General features: G+C 47.5%; 2 protein-coding genes across 3 annotated transcripts in view; both read left to right on the top strand.

The window, feature by feature from the left end:
• Arhgef4 (Rho guanine nucleotide exchange factor 4) overlaps positions 1-21750 on the top strand; it is a 73096-nt gene that overhangs the window by 44889 nt on the left and 6457 nt on the right. Inside the window, exons 2-5 of one of the 2 annotated variants that reach the window (XM_042685104.1) lie at positions 10334-10473; positions 18873-19052; positions 20223-20399; positions 20514-20693. In XM_042685104.1, the coding sequence (XP_042541038.1) occupies positions 10336-10473; positions 18873-19052; positions 20223-20399; positions 20514-20693 (675 nt within the window). In that variant the 5' untranslated portion in view covers positions 10334-10335. Of the gene's footprint in view, positions 1-10333; positions 10474-15998; positions 16095-18872; positions 19053-20222; positions 20400-20513; positions 20694-21750 lie in introns of those variants that run through there. The other variant, XM_042685103.1, reaches the window with a different exon arrangement.
• On the top strand, positions 15894-16067 carry LOC122112328 (small integral membrane protein 39). Its single transcript, XM_042685108.1, has one exon. It carries the CDS (start codon positions 15897-15899, stop codon positions 16065-16067), a length of 171 nt encoding a protein of 56 aa, XP_042541042.1. The 5' UTR covers positions 15894-15896.

Raw genomic sequence — 21750 nt, 5'->3', positions numbered from 1 at the left:
ATAAGCAAAAAGAAAAAAGCTGGAAGTGGCACTGTGGCTCAAGTGGTAGAGCACTGGCCTTGAGCTGAAGAGCTGAGGAACAGTGCCCAGGCTCAGAGTTCAGGCCCCACGACAGGACCCAAAAAAAAAGAATGTCTTTGCCGAGTCCTATATTTTGAAGTATTTTCCCTATATTTGAAGTGTTTTCCTCTACTGGTTTCAGAGTTCCAAGTCTTAGATTAAGACTAAGGTCTTTCATGATTTTGAATTTACTTTTGTGCAGTGTGAGATCTTCTACATATGTGTGTTGTTTTCCCAGAGTCATTTATTAAAGAGGCTGTCTTTTCTTCAGTGTTTCAGTTCCTTTGCCAAAAATCAGATGGGTAAAGCTGTGTGGGCTTACTTCTGGGATCTCTATTCTATTCCACTGGTTTGTATGCCTGTTTTCCTTCAAGTTACCATACTGTTTTGTGACTAGGCTTCATGGTATAATTTTGTGAATATCCTCTTAGGAGGTATAATTTGAAGCCAAATATTATGATACTCTTTTTGTTCAGGATTACATTGGTTATTCTGGGTCTCTTATTCCATATGAATTTTAGGAGATTTTTTTTTTCAATTTCTGTGAAAAATGTCATTGGGATTTAATGGGGATTGTATTGAACCTATAGCTCACTTTTAGTAACACAGCCATTCTTACATTAGTTTTATCAATCCATGTACACGAGAGATCATTCCATCTTCTACTATTGTCTTCAATTTCTTTTTTCAGTGTTTTATAGTTTTCATTGCAGATGTCTTTCAACTTTTCAGTTAGGTTTATTCCTAGGGTTTTGTTTGGTTTTTGTGGTTTTGGTTTTTGTTGGTCATGGGGCTTCCTTGAACTCAGAGCCTGTGTACTGTCCCTGAGCATTTGGTGCTCAAGGCTACTAGTGCTCTACCACTTGAGATGCGGCACCACTTCTGGTTTTTGAGTGATTAATTGGAGATGCGAGTCTCCTGGGGACTTTTCTGCCCAGGCTGGCTTTGAACTGTGAGCCTCATATCTCAGCCTCCTGAGTAGCTAGGATTATAGGCATGAGCCACTAGTGCCTAGCTCCTAGGTATTTTAGACTGCTGTGAGCAGGATTGTTTTCCTAATTTCATTCTCAGCTTGCTTATTGTTGGTATAGAGAGAAGCTACTACTTTATATATGTTGATTTTCTTTCTTTCTTTTTTTAATTTTCTGGCACTAGAGTTTAAATTTAGAGTCCTATACTTGCTCGGCTTGCTTACTTAAGTGATGCTCTACCACTTGAGCCATGCCTCCAGCCCAGCTTTTTGCTGGTTATCTTGGAGATAGTCTTCTTTAAATTATCTTTAAGTAGTTGTACAAAGGGATTTAAATTCAATATGTCTATTCATGAGTTCACTACATCTTAATCAGTGTATCAGTGTCACCTTTTTCACCGTTGGACTTTTCTACAAATGCTGGCTTCAAACTGGAATTTTCCTATACTTCTGGCTATTCAGGATAAATAGGAATGACTCACCAGAACCTGGCTCTGTGTTGGATTTTCTGTCCTGGTTCTTTGATGAGAGCCTTTCTTACATCTAAGAGTTTTCTTGTGAATCACATAGAGTCTTGTAAGAACCCCAAACAGATATGACCAAAAGAGATCCTAGTATTTTAGTGCCCTGTCTTCATCCCAACCTTAACCTTTCTACCACACCCCCAGGATATTCAAAGTATTCCTAGTGTTCAAGCCTGTGAACACAGGAAATTTATGGGAAATACTTTGACAGGGGGAAAAAAATTACCTTGGGGAAATTTACTTCATTTGCCATAAAGGATGCATGTATTAGAAGAGACAATGTCAGAGTTGATAAGAAAAGGAATGGAGAGGAAGAAAAGCAGCATGCAGTTTCTGGGAAGACTGCATGTCTTCCTGGTGTTTAGCATTTGTTCTCCCTGAAGTGAGGGCTCTAAGCACACACATCTAGATGTCAATCACTTTTGAGAATATCACATTCGATTAGTATCCACATTAGTGGTTTCAGTGGCTTCCATCAGAACTGGTTACTTCAGACTGATCAAGAGCCCACTGGAGGCTGACTCTGGTGGACAGGAGTGGAGGGAAATGAGGCCACTAAGCAGGCTGATTTTCTGTGCCATCTGCAGGGCCACAGGAAGGCCTTTGATCCTCACTTAGCAGAATGCAGCCTTTGAGCTCTGTGGTAGAGACTTACCACGTGACGGATTACCCTTTACCAAGGAGTGCTTACAGAAGAGGGCAGAGGCTCAACGGGGAACAGCCAGGAGATCCCTATGCCATGCCACGGAGGGACCCCAAGTTTGGTTGTGCTGGACCCTGGCTAAAGCCATACCACTTGAGCCAGGCCTTTTTTTTTTTTGTCGGTCATGGAGCTTGAACTCTGGGCCTGGGCGCTGTGGCTCAAGTGGTAGAGCGCTAGCTTGAGCTGAAGAACGGAGGGACAGCGCCCAGGCCCAGGGCCACTTGAGCCACAGAACCACTTGTGGTTTTTTGAGTGTTTTATTGGAGATAAGAGTCTCACGGACTTTCCTGCTCGGGCTGTTGATCCAGGCCTTTTATACTGTCTTTTATCATTGAAAATAAGTATCTCTCAGATTTGTTTGCCAAGGCTAGCTTGACTTATTTTTTAATTGAAGATTTTATAGTTTATGAGGTACACTGTGATAATTCAATGCATGCATACAATGTGTGCTGATCAAATCCAGGGTACTTTTGATCACCAATATTGTGGTACCTTTATCAATACTATGTGGTTTGAGTATGTGAGGGTTTATTTCTGGTTTCTCTGTTCTATTCCCTGATTCTATATGTCCACTCTGTATGTCTATGCTAGTGCCACACTGTTTTGATTCTTTTGGTTCCTTAGTAAATTTTGAGGCAGAAAATATGGACCATCTTAATTATTCTTTTTTTCCTAGATTATTTGGGCTATTTAGGGTCCCTTGCAATTCCATATGAATAAGATTAGGATGGTTTTTAATTTTTTCTCCTTTTTCACAGTGTTCATTATAAGTTTACGGAAATTAAAGTGATTTTTGAAGCTTGGTCTACATTTGTCATGCTTGCTAATCTTATGTTCTGTCACTTGAACTATAACTCCAGCCTGCCCTCCTTACCTTTTTTTATCTTTTGTCTTAGTTATTCATTCAGGTGGTCTCACGCTTCATCCACAATCTTCCTAGGTATACCTTTTGCATAACTTGAGTCACAGGGACATACTACCATACCCAACTTATTAACCAAGATGGTCCTTACTAAATTTTTGCTTAGGCTAACTTCAAACCATATCTCTACTTACCAACTAGCCAAAATGACATGCATAAGCCAGAAGGCCCAGTTTCATCATGGTATTGAGTAAGAAAGTGGGCATCTTTGTCTTGTTTCCAATCTTAAGCAAAAGCTTTCAGTAGCTCATCATTGAGTATAAATATTTTGCATGACTTCTTCATATTGAGAAACTGTACCTCTTTTCCTGATTTACTCAGTGTTTTTATCATGGAACGATGTAGAGTTTCATATGTACATTTCCTGCATTGATTGAAATGGTCATGTATTTTTTCTTTAGTCTATTAATATATGTTACTTGGATTCATTTTGGTATGGTGAACCATCTATTCATTCCAGAAATAAACTGTCCAAGGCACAATATACAGTCCTTCTAACATGCTATTAAACTTGATTTGCCAGCATTTTGTTGAGAATTGCTGAATCTGTCTGCATAAGGGCTATTTTTAGTCTAGTTCTTCTGCAATTTTTGTCTAGTTTTGTTATTGGGGTGATGTTGCATTTAAATTTTACAAAAGACTTTGAAAAGAGTTGTTATTATTCCTTGGTTGAATTTACTACCAGATGACAGAATTTCTCTGGTCCTGGGCTTTGCTTTCTTTGGAGGTTCTGATTATTTATGCAACCTTCTTATTAACTGTGGGTCTAGTTGAACTTTGTAAAACTTCTTGAGTAAGTTTGGTAAAAATTTTCAATTTCATTTAATTTACCTAATTTGTGGTTGTACAATCTAATTCATAGTATTCTTTTATAATTATTATTTCTCTAAAAATTGATAGTAATGACCTACTTTGCCAACTAGTTACAAAGGTACAAAAATTCTGCAAAGGGAAGCTTCTTACAAACTGTGCTGGAATGATAAGTTTTAATGTAAAAGGTAGAATTTCTAGAAGCAAATATAAAAGAAAACCTTTGGGATATAGGATTTGGTAAAGATTTCTTAAAGTTTTTTCTCATTTATTTTCCTTTTATTGTTGATGATATTATGGTTTAAATTCAGATTCTTGCACTTGTTAGGCAGATGTTCTACCACTTGAGCCACTCTGCCAGCTTGAGTTTGATGATGAATTCTTAGACAAAGCACCAAGAGCATGAGTCATAAAAGTTAAAACAATTAAATCAAACCTCATGAAAAATTATTAAATTATATTCACAAAAATCCTTGTTAGGCGGGGCTGGGAAGGTGGCTCAGTGGTAGAGCGCTTGCCTTGCATGCCAGAGGCCCTGGGTTCGATTCCTCAGCACCACATAAGCAAAAAGAAAAAAGCCGGAAGCGGTGCTGTGGTTCAAGTGGTAAAGCACTAGCCTTGAGCTGAAGAGCTGAGGGACAGCGTTCAGGCCCAGAGTTCAGGCCCCACAACCGGACCCCCCCCCAAAAAAAAACCTGATTAGATTAACTATTACGTGGAAAGAATACTTTTCTGAGTATGTATAGTGTGAAAACCTGTGAGAATCTCCTAGACAACTTTGACCTACAATAATAATCTTCAGGTAGAAAAAAAAAATCCTTGTTAGGGGTGAACACATAAAGTACAGCCTGAGAGAAAAATATTTGTAAATCACCTATCTGATGAAGAACTCATGTCTGGAATATATAAAAAGAGCTTTCAGATCTCAGCATTAATATAAGTCCAATTACAAATTAGGCAGAAGACTGGAGGAGCTATTCACCAGAGTAGATGTGGAAGTAAACACATGAACAGCTAGTCACCGTCCACAGCCTTTAAGAAAACACAGATTGAGGCCATGGTGAGCCTTCACCACATACTCATTGTCTAATAAAGGTAGTGACTACGCTAAACTCCAGTGAGAAGTCAGAGAAGCTGTTGTCACTGTTATTGATTTTAGTACCCCTTGTCTTATATAAATTTATCTGATTTGGGGAAGGGAAGGAGAATCACAGAAAGAGTGAGACAAAGGACAAAAGGTGAACCAATGCAACAGTTTGGCACTTTAAAAATAACTAAATATTCATCTACTATGTAACCTATTATGTGAGCATTTATCCATAGAAATGAAAACTCGTCTCACACAGAACTCTACTCAGGAAGGTTTAGGGCGGCAGCTGTAACACCCAGGGACTGTAACTGACCCACAGTGCCATAAACAGGTGAATGATTAAACAAGCTATGAAGCTCATTCATTTAACACAGAATATTATTCAGCAGTAAAAAAAAAAAAAGGAGTAAAATATAACGTGCACAACAACTTACATGTATCTCAAGAGCTGCAATGAAAAAGCCAACCAAAAAAAACAAGCTTACATGAAGATCTCCCTAGTGGTTACCTAAACGGGTAATAAAATGGCATAGAACTATAGAGAGAGCTGGGTGTAGTGATACCTGTAATGCCAACACTCGAGAGGCTGAGGTGTGAGGCTAGGGGTTACAGGTTTGAGGCCAGCTTAAACTAAATAGCAAGATTTAAAAACTAAACAAAAAAAAAAACTATATACACACATTCTACCAATGATAGGTCCCTGGCTAGAATCACATACAATATATTATTGGAGGAAAATACTATAAATATAATACCCTAAAGCCCAATAATTGTTTTTTGTTTCTTTTTCATTATTATCTTTATGGAGTTGTACAGAGGGGTTTTTAACTCAACTACAGTTTTGTTTCTTGCTCTCATTTCTGTTGATTGATGTCTGTATTACCTTTAAGTAGTTTACAGAGGGTTCAGCATGTTCGTTTATGAGTACGATGCATCTTGATCAATACTGCCCCTTGCATCATTCTCCCGCACGTCTCCTAACCCACCAATGCCCTCTATATTTTTACTTACATTTTCCATACATAAACTGAATTGACTGCATTTTCTCACCCTTCCTCTCTCCATTTGTCTCCTTCCCCTTGACCTCATCTCCCCTAACACCTCAAGTAAAAGAGGTTTCTAATGCCCTAAAGGAGAAGGAATGACACTTTGACAATCTTTGATGGATCATATTTTATTTTAGATGTTCCTTGAGGTTGTATTTTTAAAAAAAGAAAGAGATAGTCCTTATGACTAATCCCATATGGTGTCTATATGTGAGATTATAACATCTCTTGAATTTACCTTAAAAATCATCTAGTGGGCCAGATGCCATGACTCATGCCTGTAATCCTAGCTACTCATGAGGCTGAAATTAGAGGATCAAGGCTCACAGCCAGCACAGGCAGGAAAGTCCAGGAGACTCTTAGCTCCAATTAACCACTGCCAAAAATAAATAAATAAGTAACATCAAAAGGTAAAAGTGGAGCTGTGGCTCACATGGTAGAGAGCTAGCCTTGGACAAAAAAGGCTTAAGGACTGTGCTCGGGCCCTGAATTCAAGCCCCAGGACCCATAACTCCCATCCCCCAAAATTCTAGTAGGGAGAGGAATTAGATGATTAAACAAAACTGGCCAAATGTCCAGCATTGTTGAGGCTAGATGATACGATGTGTGTTTTTATATATCTTTCTCATTGTGTACTCATTTGAAGCATTCCATAATAAAAACAAGTTGATAACATAAATACAATTGAAAATATGAGTGTCCCTGGGGAGTGTTGGCTAAGTACAATCTTGGGATCAGGGCCTCTGGCTCCTACTAGAAAGCCGGCCTTCATTACAACTTCTGGGCCAGAGACAGAGGACTCCCAGACACACACCCCCTTTTGCCTGGGCTTTCTGTCTGTGTGCAGTTGTGTGTATGAAGCTGCTGTGTGGATAAACTTCCCATCTGTTCATGGAAATATCTCTCCATTTTGTGTGGTCATTCATGTCTAGACACCATTCTTCCATCTATTTGTTCATTTACTTTGTTTTTATTTTTATTTTGCAGTTTGTTACATTTTATTAATATCAGTTAGTTGTAAAACATGATTTCATTGTGAGATACCTGTATATGCACACGATGTACCTTGATACACCTCTCCTCTCTACCCTCCCCATTCCTAAAGCAGTGCCAACAAGCTTTAATTTTCCATCCTCACACACATTCATGTTTTGACCATGGTCGCCTTCCATCACTTAACACTGAATATGGGCATCAATAAATAAAACATGACTACTGCCTCCAAGAGTTCACAGTCTGGCTGGAGACAGTCAGAAATACAATGCACCAAGGGTGTAGATGCATGAGAGATGTTTGTTCAAGCCACTCTCAGGGCAAGATGGAGGCAGCTTCCGTGCCAGGAGCCTGGTATCCATAGGAACGAATACCTGATCTTTGTCTCCTATGTCAGGTCCAAATATGCCAGGTAATCTTGGACATTCTGCCTGTTTCAAGGCCAACTGTTTCCAGCCTTAGTTTCATCTGCAACAAGTTCCCTTGTCAGGGAACATAGTCCCAGGCTCTGAGGATAAGATGACTTCTCCTTGCCAGGCACCAGTGGCGCACACCTTTAAACCTAGCTACTCAGGAAGCTGAGATATGAGATAATGGTTCAAAGCCAGCCTGCGCAGCCATGAGACCCTTATCTCCAATAAACCACCAGAAAACCAGAAGTGGTGCCGTGCCTCAAGTGGTAGAGCACTTGCCTTGAGCTGAAGAGCTCAGGGACAGCGCCCAGGCCCAGAGTTCAAGCCCCACAACAGGGAAAAAAAAAACAAAAAAAGATGACTTTGTCTTGCAAGTACAGTATTCTGCCTCCACAAGAACTAGACACAAATTAATCTATTGCAAACTTGATTTAAGGTTAGAGAAGACATGACAGATCCATGGAAAAGCACCATGAATTCTTTTTTTTTTTTTTTAGCACCATGAATTCTATAAACAATATGTGTGAGATCTTGTTATCCATGTGTGGAAAAGATAAAGTTGGATTCCTACCTTACACTACACACATCATTTGCAGGTGAATTAAATACTTATATGTCAAATCAAAATTTATTAAGATATAATGTAAGGAATATATTTGTCTTTGAGGTAGGACAGAACTTCCTAAACACACAGACAATATGTAAACCATATAGGACAAATTTGTATTAAAATGAAGAACTCTCATTTATCAAATGTCACCTTAAAGATCATGACAAGATAATCCACAAATTGGCAGAAGACAGTGGTGATATGTATCAATGACAGACCAATCAGAACAGGAGAAAGTGTGTGTGTGTGTGTGTGTGTGTGTGTGTGTATGTGTGTGTGTGTGTGTACACATAGGCACCTTCAAATTCAATTTTACATCAATAATATGCTACAGATAAGTAACTCAATAGAAAAGTGGTTAACTCATAGATACTTCACATTAAAGAAAATGTACATGACTCATAAACATAGATGAGATGTTCAACTCATTAAGAATTATCAATAAAAATTATACCCACAGAAAGATACCATTTTTATACCCATCATCCTCACAATCTATGCCTGATCATGCTGATTCCATGTGTTGTCTATGATGTGGAGCCATGGGGACACTCCTATCACCTCTGGGAGGCTTCATGAGAAGAATAGCTTTGGGAAGCCACTTGGTCCATTCCAAACCTAATGATGCCACCCTTGCAAGTCTGCAGGCTGGAGGGTGAATTTACACCAGGGGGAATGTTTTCTCCCAAATTGGGCAAAATTCTAAGCTGATATGATGGGTTTTGACACACCAAAGATCCACATTCCATGAGCAACACACAGCATATGTTCATGGGTGAAAAAGAGAGGTTAGGAGAACCATATGCGAAGACTCCTTCAGGCAGCAATGAGAAAATAGATCAACACTGTCCTGAAGGAACTCCTGGCTGGACACTGAGGAAACAAGTGTCATCAACAGCAGGGAATGGCTGCCTTGTAGCTGCGCCACCCAGAGGCCCCTAGTGGAATAACCACAAGTCCATGAAAGTGAGCCTTCCACAGCCGCACAGGCAGCTCAGGAAGAAGGGCCTTTCACAAAGGAATAGTTCTGGGATGGCTCCGTTTTCATAAGATCCAAACCAGGCAAGACTCAGAAGACACATGCTAAAACAAAGACACACACAGGGATGAGTGACAGAGAGGTTACCTTGCTGTGTATTGTTAAAGTAGAGAAGAATGGGTGGAGCTGGAGGTATGTAGACAGGAAGCAAAACTCTAAGCTTGGGCTGTTTTTCTTAATGTGTCCCAGCAGGGCTCATCCTTTTAAATGTCAAGCTATACTTGCATGTGTGTGTTGTATATTTTGTTTGAATATATACATAAACACATACATAGTTGTTCCTTGGTGTACATGATTGTTTCCAGAACCATTAAATGTTCATTCAAGTCTCATAGAAAGTGCTATCATTGTGCATTTCACCTATACAGTCTGCTATATACTTCTTTATTAATCTGTTTTTGGTGAAACTCAAGACCCTGTGCTTACCCATGACACACCCTCCATCCTCCAATAAATTTTAAATCACCTCTAGAATGCTATGTATCATGCCTAATACAACACAGATATGAGGTAAAGTTGTTATAGTGAATCCTTTGGGAGATTTCAAGGAAGGGTCTATATGTGGCCAATACCAACAGTTTGCTTTCAGTATTTTCAATCCAAGATCAGTGGATGTGGATGTAGAACCCATGATACAGGGGGACATTTTTACAAGACACTATGTTGAAAAATGAACTTCACAATTTGGGGGGGGGGGGGCGAGGGGGCGGGATAGCTGAGGAGATGCGAGGGAAGGGATGGTAGGGGGGAAACAAAGGAGGAGCCAACACTGCTGGATAAGAAATGTACTCTACCTTGCTCATGTAACTGTAACCCCTTTGTACAATATTTTCACAATAAAAACATTTTTAAAATGTTAACCTTTTTAAAGGCTTTCTGTAATTGCACACTGGTAAATGGTTTTTAAATGAATCCAGTTGGAGGGTTTGGGGCCCTGCATCCTGACGCCACGTCTGCTGGGCTGCAGCAGCAGCTGAGTGCTAGAAGACTCATTGCTGCGACAGGTGGCTGAGTTAGCAAGGATGGTTTGAGAAACCATCTCCAGAACCCTCTCTGTTCTCCCACACAAGGAGCATTTGCCCTAAAATCAACTGTGTTTCCCTTCTACCATTTCACACCCAACCCCCTTTCTAGCTGTTGTGTCTTTTTTCAGGGATGCCCGATGGAGCCCTGGACACAGCCATTCGAACTGAGGAGGCAGGCAGTGAGGAAGAGCTGTATGAGGACCTGCGTGGCTCTGGACACCACTACAGTCACCCTGGTGGAGGTGGTGAGCAGCTGGCCATCAACGAGGTAAGTCAAGGCCAGGCAGCAGAGGGAGGGAGGGGCACAGGGGAACTGAGGCTCAAGGTGACTCAGTAGTCTCACACAGCCCTGCGGTACAGAGGTGGTCCAGGCCCTTGTGTGGCAGGATCAGATAGAGTTTCAGCAGGAGGCACCATTCTACAACAAGGTGTTGAAAGCAGATTGTGTCTGATAGAAGACTGACCCTGAGCTCCCGGGGGTCATTGGGGTCATACAGGGTGCTGGGCCATCTGACAGGACAAAGCCACCCACCCTCCACCCCTCACCCTGCTACCACCGCACAGCTATCCTGGTAGAGAGGCAGGGCAAGGCTTCAACCCAGGCCTTCCAACAACCCGCTGGGACAGAGGAAGGGCAAGTGAGGCACTGTGGACGGCCCTCCTGCAGAAACCACAGCCCAAAGCACTCTGTTGCTATGACAACTGTGTGTCAGTGACTGTTTTCTGCTATTTCCTATCTAAGCAAAAGAAATGAGTGATAAATCTCAGCTGGGCAGAACTGGTTCCAATCCCAAATTCTCCTTTTGCAAGAATTTTTGAGAGAGAATTTTTTAACGTATTTTTATACTTTTCAGTTGACGCATGATTGTGTGTATTTATAGGGCACATTTACAGTGTGTGACATTTCAGAAAATGTGTATGCTATGTAGAGATCAGATGGCAGGTACTTGGCATGCCCATCACTTCAGACATTTACCATTTCTTTGTGTTGAGAACATTCAAAGACCTCTCTGCTAGCTACTTTGAACTGTTCTTAATTGACATCCATGGTGGTTACCCTGCTGTGGTATAAAGCATTAGAAGTGACTCCTGCTGTCCAGCAGCAGCTCTGTACCCACTAACCATCCTCTCTTGTTTTCTCAGCTCTTTGAGTTTGGAGGGGGTGGTAGAACACAACGGTTGCTAGCCAAATGTTCAGCACAAGCAGGTGCCATAGCAACCCCTCAATCCCCTGGCCATGGGACACTGGAAAGCCTCTGCTTTGTTAGAAACAGGGCTACTGCACTCGTGGAGACAGTAGACTGCTAGTGGAGTCTAGATCTTTCCTCCAATGCAGATGTGGGCGAGGGGTCCGTTTCTGAAATCACATACAACGGTTGCACTTTGCCTTGGGCTCAGCTTTAGGAGTGGGAGTTCACCTATCAGAGCCTGGTATGTGTGCAGGGTATGGAGCCCTCAGCACGTAGCCATGTAGCTTAGCTGTCATGTTGGTGGCCACAGCACTGCTGAAGACATCTGAAATGAGGAGCACTGCCCGGTATGGGGCAGGTTCTCAAGAGGCCTCCAATAATTAGAAAGATAATGAAGAAATAATCATAAAAAGCCCTCTGGGCCCCCCAGGGTTTTGGGTATTGCTTGACTGGCCTTATATACTGCATTGGTGTAGTGTCTATCTTCATAGTGGTGTATCTCTTTCTCAGCAGTGCAATTTTGGACTGTCATGTGTTGCTCCTGTGCAGAGATCAGAGGTGCTGGAGTTGGGGAGAGGGGGCTTTAGGTGCTAGACCAGAGTGATTCATTCAAAGACTCTGGCCAAGGGAAGCCAAAAGCAAGAACTGCTCTAAAATGGACTCAGGGAATGGCCTGGGATTGGAAGTTGTTGGGTCTACCTTACAAGTAGGGCACATGGCCTTCCTGTACCCTTTACCACCAGAGGGCACTGCATCCCAGGGGAGACAGTGAGCAACTAGGTGTTCCTCTCCAGTGAGCCAGTGGGCTTCAAGGGAAGAGGCTGGCTCCTCTCACAGGTGGACCACCATGCAAGTCACCTTCATGCCAGACACAGGCACAGGTAGGTCCTGATATGGAAAGGCCAAGAAATCAGTCTGTGAAAGAAGCAGGTGGGAGGGCAAGCCAGGTGTGAGAGCCACCTCTCTGGATCTAAGGAGGGCCAGCCACCAGTCAGACCCCTCTCATTGTGGGGCACAGGTTTACAGAGGACTCACTGGGCCCAGCTTGTACTGGGGATTTAAGTGTCAGTGATGATCTGCTAGTAGAGACATTAAATAGGCCCTCCTTACCAGAAACTCTAAGTTATGTAAGACTCTGTGACTGTCCAATACTGGGCCAGCTCCCTGGCCTTCCACCCACCTCCCTTGTGAACTCAATGTAACCACGTAAACTCAGCAAGAAGCTTTGCTGGGAGTTACCATGAATTTCACACTTGGAGATCATTGAAGCAACAGGTGCCAGAAAAGCATCCATACTCAGTAATATTTGGCTTACCCTAAAATTCACTTGTATTTTCTAAGACTATATGGATGTCTTGTGTTTTTTTTAATTGTTATTATAAAAGTGATGAACAGGGGGTTACTATTTCCTAAGTCAGGTAATGAGTACATTTCTTTTGGGGCACTGTCATTCCTTCTTTCACTCTTTCCCAGTTTTTCCCTTCCATCCCTTCTGCAAGTTGTTCATTTTCAACATAGTGGGATGTCTTGTTCTATGTTGTGATACTTTCTTGTTCATGTTAGCCATAGGACAAAGGAGACCACTTCTTAGTTTCCTCAGGGGCAAGGGTCATACAAAGATAGAGCACACAGAGAGAGAAACAGAGGCAGAGATAGACAGACACAGAAACAAAGAGAGAACAAGAACATGGCATACATGAAGGTTGTGGGTATGTTGTATGTATATGTGTGCCACAAGCATATAAAATTCATGTACTGAGCCAGGTGCTGGAGGGTAACTCTTAAAATCCTAGCTACTCAGGAGGCTGAGATCTGACTATCTCAGTTCAAAGCCAGCCCAGGCAGAAAAGTCTGTGAGACCCTTATCTCCCATTAACCACCAAATGTCTGGAAGTAGAGCTGTGACTCAAGTGGTAGAGTGGTAGTTTGGACAAAAAAAAGCTCAGGAGTATGCTCAGCCTCTGAGTTTAAGCCCCAGTACCAGCACTCACACAAAAATTAATTTTTTTAAATTCCGTGCCCATGTACCGCGTCCTAGCTTTAGATGCAGATGTGTGGAAGACACAATTCTGCCTGCAGGGAGTTGCCAGCAAGGAGTGTGGCTGTGTGTATGTGTGGCTGTGTGTGTGTGTGTGTGTGGCTGTGGGGGGGGGGAAGGGTAGGGAATGTAAGTTCATGGGGGGCTTTCCTGCTTTTTGTGGTCTGAGAAGGCACAGGGTCTTGTTATATCTGTATTTCTTACTTGTGCCATGAGTCTAGTGACTCTTCAGACCTGCAGAGCACAGTGATGGTTACCCTTACTGTACCGGAGGGCCCCTCTCCTCCACCATCACCTGCCCCAGACCCCTCCCCAAATGCTCATGACTGGGGCCTTGGCCTGCCTGTCTGCCCTCTCTGCTTAGCCCACCTGGAATGGGCCTCGTCAGCTCTGCCAGCAGGCCTGAAGCCATCCTTGGCTTCTGAAAAGTTGAGGCTGAAAGGAGGAAGTTCCCTGTCCCGGAGTGCTGGACAGATATGCCTTCTCCACCAGACCCACCCTTGCCCCTGCTGTTAGTGCCGTGATCAACCAAGGTAGCCGGGCTATGGATGAGTGGATGGCAGCCTGGCCTGTACACATCAGTCCATAGCTGGAGCTCCCTCTTGTCTCCATCTACTCCCCATGCGGCTCTGAGTGGTAGGGGACTAGTCCTTCATCTGTGCACCTCCAAATAGGGAATGGTAAGGGGAGACCTAAACTTGCTCTGGACCCTTTTGCTGAGAGGAGATGAAGCCTAAAGCAGAAGACGGATAGACATGAACGGAAAGCCATAGACAGTGTTGTCTGAGTTGCACTTTATACCTACAAGGGAGCACCATCAATTATGAGGTAGGAAGCAGAGCTGTCTGAGCCCATACAAACACAAGGTCACCCAAAGACAGACCTGCCCGTCAGCACTCCACAGCGCATGGAGAGGATGCTACAGGCCCTGCAGCCAACTTCTGGCTGCCTTCTTCTCCCCCAATCCCTGAGGCAATGGACACATAGGTCCTGCCTTGTCAGGAGCCTGGTGCTGTCAGGATCTCAGACACCTGTGCTCAGCCTTGCTGGGCTCTACAACCACCAGGCTTACAGGCTTCCTGAGAACAGACCAGTGCAACTCCAGATTCTCTGGGCCACAACAATTAGCACAGAGTTGCCAGACTGCCTGGTGACCAGCGTGTCCAAAGCAGTCTTCCTCCTCCTGTTACCCGAAGCCACACCACCAGAACTTCAGCCCTCACTTGCCCCAGACACCTGCCTCCTTCACTTCTACCTAAGTTTCGCCACCTTGGCAAACATGCAGACACCCTTTTCTCTGGGGCAGTCTAACTGGAGCTCCTCAGGGGCCTGACCTGTGCCTTCAAGCTTTTTTGGTTATGAAGTACACACATGGATAACACACACACAGGCACAAACACGGCACACAAAGCTCTTATATGATTAAATCACACGCATATCCACAGGCACCCATATATACACACACGCACGTAGACCTAGCCCCTTCACACATGGGCACACATGCCTCTGCATGTACACACACACCTGGCAAACACTGCCCTAAGGTCTTCCATAGATGGTCCCATCTGTAAGGTAGATGTGGCCCCGGCACACACTCATGCACATACTCACAGGGATGCCTGTGCGTGCAGTTCAGCCACCAAGGGTGAGCCGTGACCATCCAGCCCTCAGCCCCACCAGCTACCTTCCTGGTCTCAGATGTGAAGTTACAAACGAGCACTCTGCTGTGGACAGGATGAGGCCTTCTGCTTGTGAGCTGTGATTTTGGACAGTTAAAGTCGGGGACTCCAGGGAGTTAGAGGAACTTGGGTACTTAGTGTAGCTGGTTTGTTTTACAGACACTAGCTGAAGACACTAACTACTTGTCCAAGTAAACAAAATGTTCCTCCAGCAGTAGTGATGTGGAGCCCTTCCGCAGGAATCAAGTCCCTCCGGGGTTCAAATCCTGGCTCTGCTCTACCTGCATTTCTGAGTGACCATGTGACTGCGCAAATTGCCTGTTTCAGAGTCACACTGACCTTGGAAGCGGGGCGGGGGGCCTGTGGGCAGCTTTTAGGGATCAGAATTCCTAGCCCACCCGGCCCCAGAGCGATGATGCAAAGATGCTGGGCGTTCTGCCCCCACAAGGCCCATCTGCTAGTCCGGCAGCCCTCCCCAGGAGGGGGCAGAGAGCAGTACAAGGACCGCTGAGACCCCTGGGCTCCGCCTTACCCGGCCCGGGCCCGACGTGCGCTCTGCCCTCCTCCGGCCCCAACATTCCCTCCCCGCGCTCTCCTCTCCGCACGTCCCCGGGATCCGGGCCTGGAGATGCCACGCGCACGCGGGCGGGCTGCGCGGGAGGAGCCCGGTCTGCGATCGGAGCGCGGACGGCTCCGCCCCTTCCCGGGCGCTGCGGGCTGCCGGCGCCGGCCCTGCAGCGCCGCGGGATTCCGGGCCTCTCGGAGCCCCGGGGAGCCGGGCGTCATGGCCAAAGGCCCCCAGCCCCGACGCGGCCCCGCCACGCCCGGAAGTGCCCTGCGCGCCCTGCTGCGCTGTAACCTGCCCCCGGGCGCGCAGCGAGTGGTGGTCTCCGCGGTGCTGGTGCTCCTGGTCCTCGTCAACGTCGTGCTGATCTTCCTGCTGGCCTTCCGCTGAGCGAACCGGAGGCCGCGCCGCGTCAGGGTGAGTGGTCAGCGCCGCGCCGCGCAGGGCTGAGCGGCTCCCGCTGGGCCCCCGGCCGCCAGCTCCCGGTCTGCGCGCCGCACCCAGGGGCGCCATCCTGCCGGGGCCTGAGGGGCGTGGTAGCCCACGTGCGGGTCTTTCCATCTCTGGTCCGTGCTGGAGAGGGAAGGGCAACATGGCGCTTCTCCGTGTCACTGGGGACGCAGGCACCGGGGCGATCCGGGGACGGCGCGCATGTGACCGCAGGATGAGGGGAAAGGAGCTCGTACAGGGCTGTGTGAGACGCCTGGGTCCACACACAGCAGCTGCAGTTGCGTTTCCCATTTTTGGCCCTAAAACGAGTAGTGCCCATCAGCACTGTGAGCCAGCTGCGCCTGACAGGTGCGAGCAAGCGAGCGAGCGGGGCTCCCATGCGGATGGATCGCCTCCCCTGCGCTCAGGGGAAATGTATCCCTCCCTGCTGTCTCCCAGACGCATTGTCTTGGCGACAACATCACAGGCAGGGTTGATGTCAGGCGCCCACTCCGCAGAGGGCCTCCTGCGTGGGTCTGCCCATACAGAGAAGACAGTAGCTACTCGGGGAACGGGTGGATCCGGAAACACCTTCAAGGCTATGTGTTATTCTGGAGCTCCTGTGTTGTGCACCTTTCTGGAAACAACCAAGATGACTGACTAACCCCTCCTCCGCCATCTCAGGCTTCCGGATACCTGGTAGGATAGGCCAGAGACTCGTTTCTAATAGTGCCCAGAACCCTGGTCTTCGTGAAGTCTTGCCTTTTTGTTCCTGTACCTTCCACAGCTTCCCCACAGCTGCTGGGGAAAGCACCCATGTAGGATCCATTTCTCCCTGCAGGACTGAAGAATGGGAGAAAAGGGGTGGGCACCAAGCCATGGGTAGGAGGGTTGTTGTTTGTTTGTTGCTGGTCCTGGGACTTACACTCAAGGCCTGGGCGCTGTCGGAGAACCTAGTTATGCACAAGGCTAGTGCTTTACCACTTGAGCCACAACACCACTTCTGGCCTTTACGAAGTAGTTTATTAGAGATAAGAGTCTCACAGACTTTCCTGCCCAGGCTGGCTACAAACCATGATCCTCAGATCTCAGCTCCTGAGTAGGATTATAGGTGTGAGCTACTGGCACCCAGCTGTTTGTTTTTTGTTGTTGTTGTTGTTGTTGTACCGGGCTCAACTGAGTGAACCTAGGGACATGGGGAGACACTTCGCCAGCTAATACAACACAAGAACCTTCAGGGACTAGCACATTGGGAAGCTGGGCTTTGCTGAGTGAGGTACAGTCCCCCAGAGCTGTGGACTGTGATGACAGACCCCGGGTTTACACGAGCTCCCGCTCACCCACTACTAGGGGGTACCACTACTTCTGCTCCTGAGCCATCTCCTTCAAGCATGTCTGTGGGAGGTGGGTCAGCTCTGCACCCAAAGCAGGCTGATTTTTCACAAGGCCTTCATGGATTCTCTTGCCTCCTCCCGGCTCTGTGTCATCCGGCTCACCTGCAAGCTCATCACTGTAGCAGGAATGTGTGCCAGGTGGGAGGCCTGCTGTCCCCAAGAATAACCCTCTGCTGTGTACTGGGTGACAGCCACTGCACCATGAGAGGGCATCTGGGGTGTGGATGCCCCCAGGGTCATCAGGTTTGGAGCGGGTGTCTCAGCCTCAGGAAATAGTAAAAACCTAGTGGTTGGGCAGTGATCAAGGTCTTGCCTGCTCATTGCTCTCCCAAAAGAAAGGTAAGCTCCCATCCTGAGCAGGCTTCTGTGCTCCTGTACTGCCCATCCGTCTCTGATCATGTGGCACAGACAGACCTCTTAGACAGTGACTGGAACTGAGTTGGGGCCACAGGGCAGGCCTGGCTGCTAGGTGTGCCTGGTAGCCATGTAGGTGTGAGGATCAGGGAAGCAGGTGGCAGCCAATAGAAGACAACTCCAAGGGGCAGGGAGCAATTCTTACAGTGCGTCGGTCCATACCACTCAGGAGAAAGGAAGCTCAGCAGAGGGAACACTACAGAGAATCGTCAGCTAGGTGGAATGTGCCTGGCTCAGCAACAGTGCACAAGGACAATGCAGAGGTGCCTACTGCTGAGTTAGTACGCTTCTCCAGACAGGAAATAAAGCGAAGAAGCTGAGTAAATTTAAACTCATTTCTGTGTCTTGGAACTTAGGCATCTGAGGAGGGGGCTCCTCAGCTCACATGGGGGTCTGCTCTCGGAGCCAGAGGAATCATGAGACCTGTTCTACAGCGATTCAAGAGTACAACAACCTGACCCAGCCACAGCATGGGCAGAGCACACTGTACCCAGGCAGAATGACACCAGAGGCTGTGGATTGTTCTCATAGGCACAGCATATCCACAGGGAAGCCCATGGAAGGAATAAGGCCCTCTCCCTCCTGCAGCCTACCTTCCCCCTTAAACAGTGCTTAGAAGGGTCTGCCAGCAGCACATGCCTGGCATGTTAGAAGGAAAGTAAAAGGCTCAATAGGGTGAAGATGTCACTGGGAAGAGAGGGAACCATGTGTTCTCAAGTTCTCTTTTGGCCTATCCTTGAGCCCTGACAGCCAGGACTCTGCCCTACCTATCTGTACCGCGCTGCCCCAGAAGAGCTGCTGGCCTGGAGGAAACCCCAGTCAGCCCCTCTGAAAAGCAAGTCAGGCTCCCCTCTTCCCAGGGCTGCTGTGAGTGGGCACAGAGTGTAGGGAAAGCCTCTACCTGGGGCCCCGTGCAGCCGTGGTCCCACTGACTGGCCTGCTGTGCTTCTATCCACAGCTCATCAGTGATGGCAGTGTGGTGTGCGCCGAGGCACTCTGGGACCATGTCACCATGGATGACCAGGAGCTGGGCTTCAAAGCCGGGGATGTCATCGAAGTGATGGATGCCACCAACAGAGAATGGTGGTGGGGCCGTGTGGCGGAAGGCGAGGGCTGGTTCCCTGCCAGTTTTGTACGGGTACGGTTCCAGCTCCTGCTTCTCCCAGGCTCAAGAAGAGCCTCCCTGCTGTGCTTCAAAATCTAAGACCCAAACAGCTGTAGAACCCTTAGCATGGACCTCCCCTCCCCTGCTCTATGAGGTCCAGCTGCCTTGGGCTGGACAGGTTGGTGTCAAAGACTTGCAGAGGCCTTCCTCCTCCTGCAGAGCCCCCTTCCCCCCTGCTTGCTCCCAGGCCCTCTTGTTTAGCCTTCAAGAGCCAAGAGAAGAGCAAATTAGAAATGGGTTTGAGGAAATGATATGTTTGGATGCACTGCCATTTTGCTGTGGCCCACCTAACACACAGAGCCCAGAAGGATGTGGGAATCTGGGAACTGAAGCTGGACACGTGAAACCATTAACTTGAGAATGACAGGCAGGGGGCTCAGGTGCCACTTAAGGCTTTCTCTGGTTTCCAAGAAAGGTCTCCAGAGGGCCAGGAGCCCTGATGTTTAGGTACTTCTCCTGTCCCAGACACCCTGGATAAAACTGTCCACTCTGAGCCAGGCGCCTGTGGCTCACGCCTGTAATCCTAGCTACTCAGGAGGCTGAGATCTGAGAATCGCGGTTCAAAGCCAGCCTGGGCAGGAAAGACCGTGAGACTCCTATCTCCAATAAACCACTAGAAAACCGGAAGTGGCGCTGTAGCTCAAGTGGTAGAGCGCTCGCCTTGAGCTGAAGAGCTGAGGGACAGCGCCCAGGCCCAGAGTTCAAGCCCCATGACCGACAAAAAAAAAAAACAAACTGTCCACTCTGCTCCCCAAACTGACCTGAGGTTAGCAGGTTAGAGACAGCAAGCCACACCACCCAGCTGTAGCTTCTGACAGCCAGTGTGAGCAGATTATGGCTCAGAAGGTAGTCTGTGGCAGCCTCAAGCATAGTGCTGAGCACAGGCAGTCTGTGGGCAGAAGGGGGCTGGAGGATCCAGGGCCTGCCTAGGAGACTGGTATGGGGCGGGGACTTCGCTGACAGCCCCTGTGGCCATCGGGCAGGAAGGGCCTGTTCCCAGCATGTGCGTGTGGCCTACAGGGAACTTCCAGGCAGGTCCTTGGTCACTGAGTCCTCCAGGGTTGGGGTCCCCACGGTGCTGTGCAGTGCACAGGGACTGTCTCTGAGGGCATGGGGCACTGACCTGCCTTTCTTTGGCTGCAGCTGCGGGTGAACCAGGATGAGCCCGGGGACGATGAGGCCCCACAGGCCGGGGATGGTGAACAAGAGGACGGTGGGGCCGAGGCACAGAGCAGCAAGGACCAGATGCGTACCAATGTCATCAGGGAGATCCTCAGCACAGAGCGGGACTACATCAAACACCTGCGGGATATCTGTGAGGTAGGGGGTGAGGGAGAGGGAAGGTGGGTGGGGGGAGGTGCTGGAGGCGGCAGGGGGCATCGGAGGGGAGTGCAGGCAGGGCCCCGGAGAGCCCTGACCAAGCCTGCTCCCCAGGGCTACATCAGGCAGTGTCGCAAGCGCGCAGACATGTTCAGCGAAGAGCAGCTACAGACCATCTTCGGGAACATCGAGGAGATCTACCGCTGCCAGAAGGCATTTGTGAAGGCCCTGGAGCGGAGGTTCAACAGGGAGCGCCCGCACCTCAGCGAGCTGGGGGCCTGCTTCCTGGAACATGTGAGCATAGGCCCCCCCACCTTCATCCAAGCCAGGGCGCTCTGTGCCCCTCTCTCCCTGCCCAGGACACCCTATTATACTCTCCCTAGTGTATCTTGAGCCTGGCTCCCTGCTCTAGCACAGGCAACCTACCACTCGCTTCCCACTGCGTCCAGACTCCTGGGTGCACCAGACCCTGGCCTCCTGCCCAGCTACCAGGGCTGGTAGCATCTCTGCCAAGAGAAATTAAGCCAGTGAAGGCAACAAAGGGACTCAAGCCTCTGCAGGGGATAAAGTGAAGGCAACACCCCTGGGGCTGGTTGTTTATAGCAGATTCCAAGGTTCCTTACACAGTGAGCAGCCTGGAATCTGCATGGAATTACAGCCTGCATCCACTGTAAAAGCTGGTGGCATTCAGCAGGAGCCACCGACTGAGCTGGACTACAGGGGACTGCTTCCAGCCTTACCTGACAAGTAGGGATTCTCCTTGCCCTCTCCCAGGGTAGCCTTTGGGGTTGAGCAAAGGGTGCCTGTCTCTTTACCTTCCAGGGCTCTCCTTCAGCACAGATAGCTCTTCCTGATGAGCATAATTGATTTCATTTGAAAGTCTGATAGAGCCGGGCGTCAGTGCCTCACGCCTGTAATCCTAGCTACTCAGGAGGCTGAGATTTGAGGATCACGGTTCAAAGCTAGCCCAGGCAGGAAAGTCTGTGAGACTCTTATCTCCAATAAACCACTAGAAAACTGGAATTGGTGCTGTGGCTCAAGCAGTAGAGTGCTCGCCTTGAGCTGAAGAGCACAGGGACAGCGCCCAAGTCCAGAGTTCAAGCCCCACGACCAACAACAACAACAAAAAAAGTCTGATAGAGTCCCAAAGGCACTGTTGAGAAAGCTCAGTAGCAACAGAAGGGGAGAACACAAGTTTCACAGGTTCTTCCTGAGTGTGACTCTACGCAGCCTGTGCTTCAGTGAAGTAGGTAGATAAAGCCCAACTCCTAAAGCACAGGCCTAGGCTCTGCCCTGTGTTGTTTGGCCAGTTGTCTGGGGCTGCAGGACACACCTATCCTGACCTCCAGCT

This window comes from Dipodomys spectabilis, unplaced genomic scaffold, assembly GCF_019054845.1.
Source record: "Dipodomys spectabilis isolate Male_0828 unplaced genomic scaffold, ASM1905484v1 ptg000094l, whole genome shotgun sequence".
NCBI classification, from domain to species: Eukaryota; Metazoa; Chordata; class Mammalia; order Rodentia; family Heteromyidae; genus Dipodomys; species Dipodomys spectabilis.
This window is presented reverse-complemented; position numbering and strand designations above follow the sequence as displayed.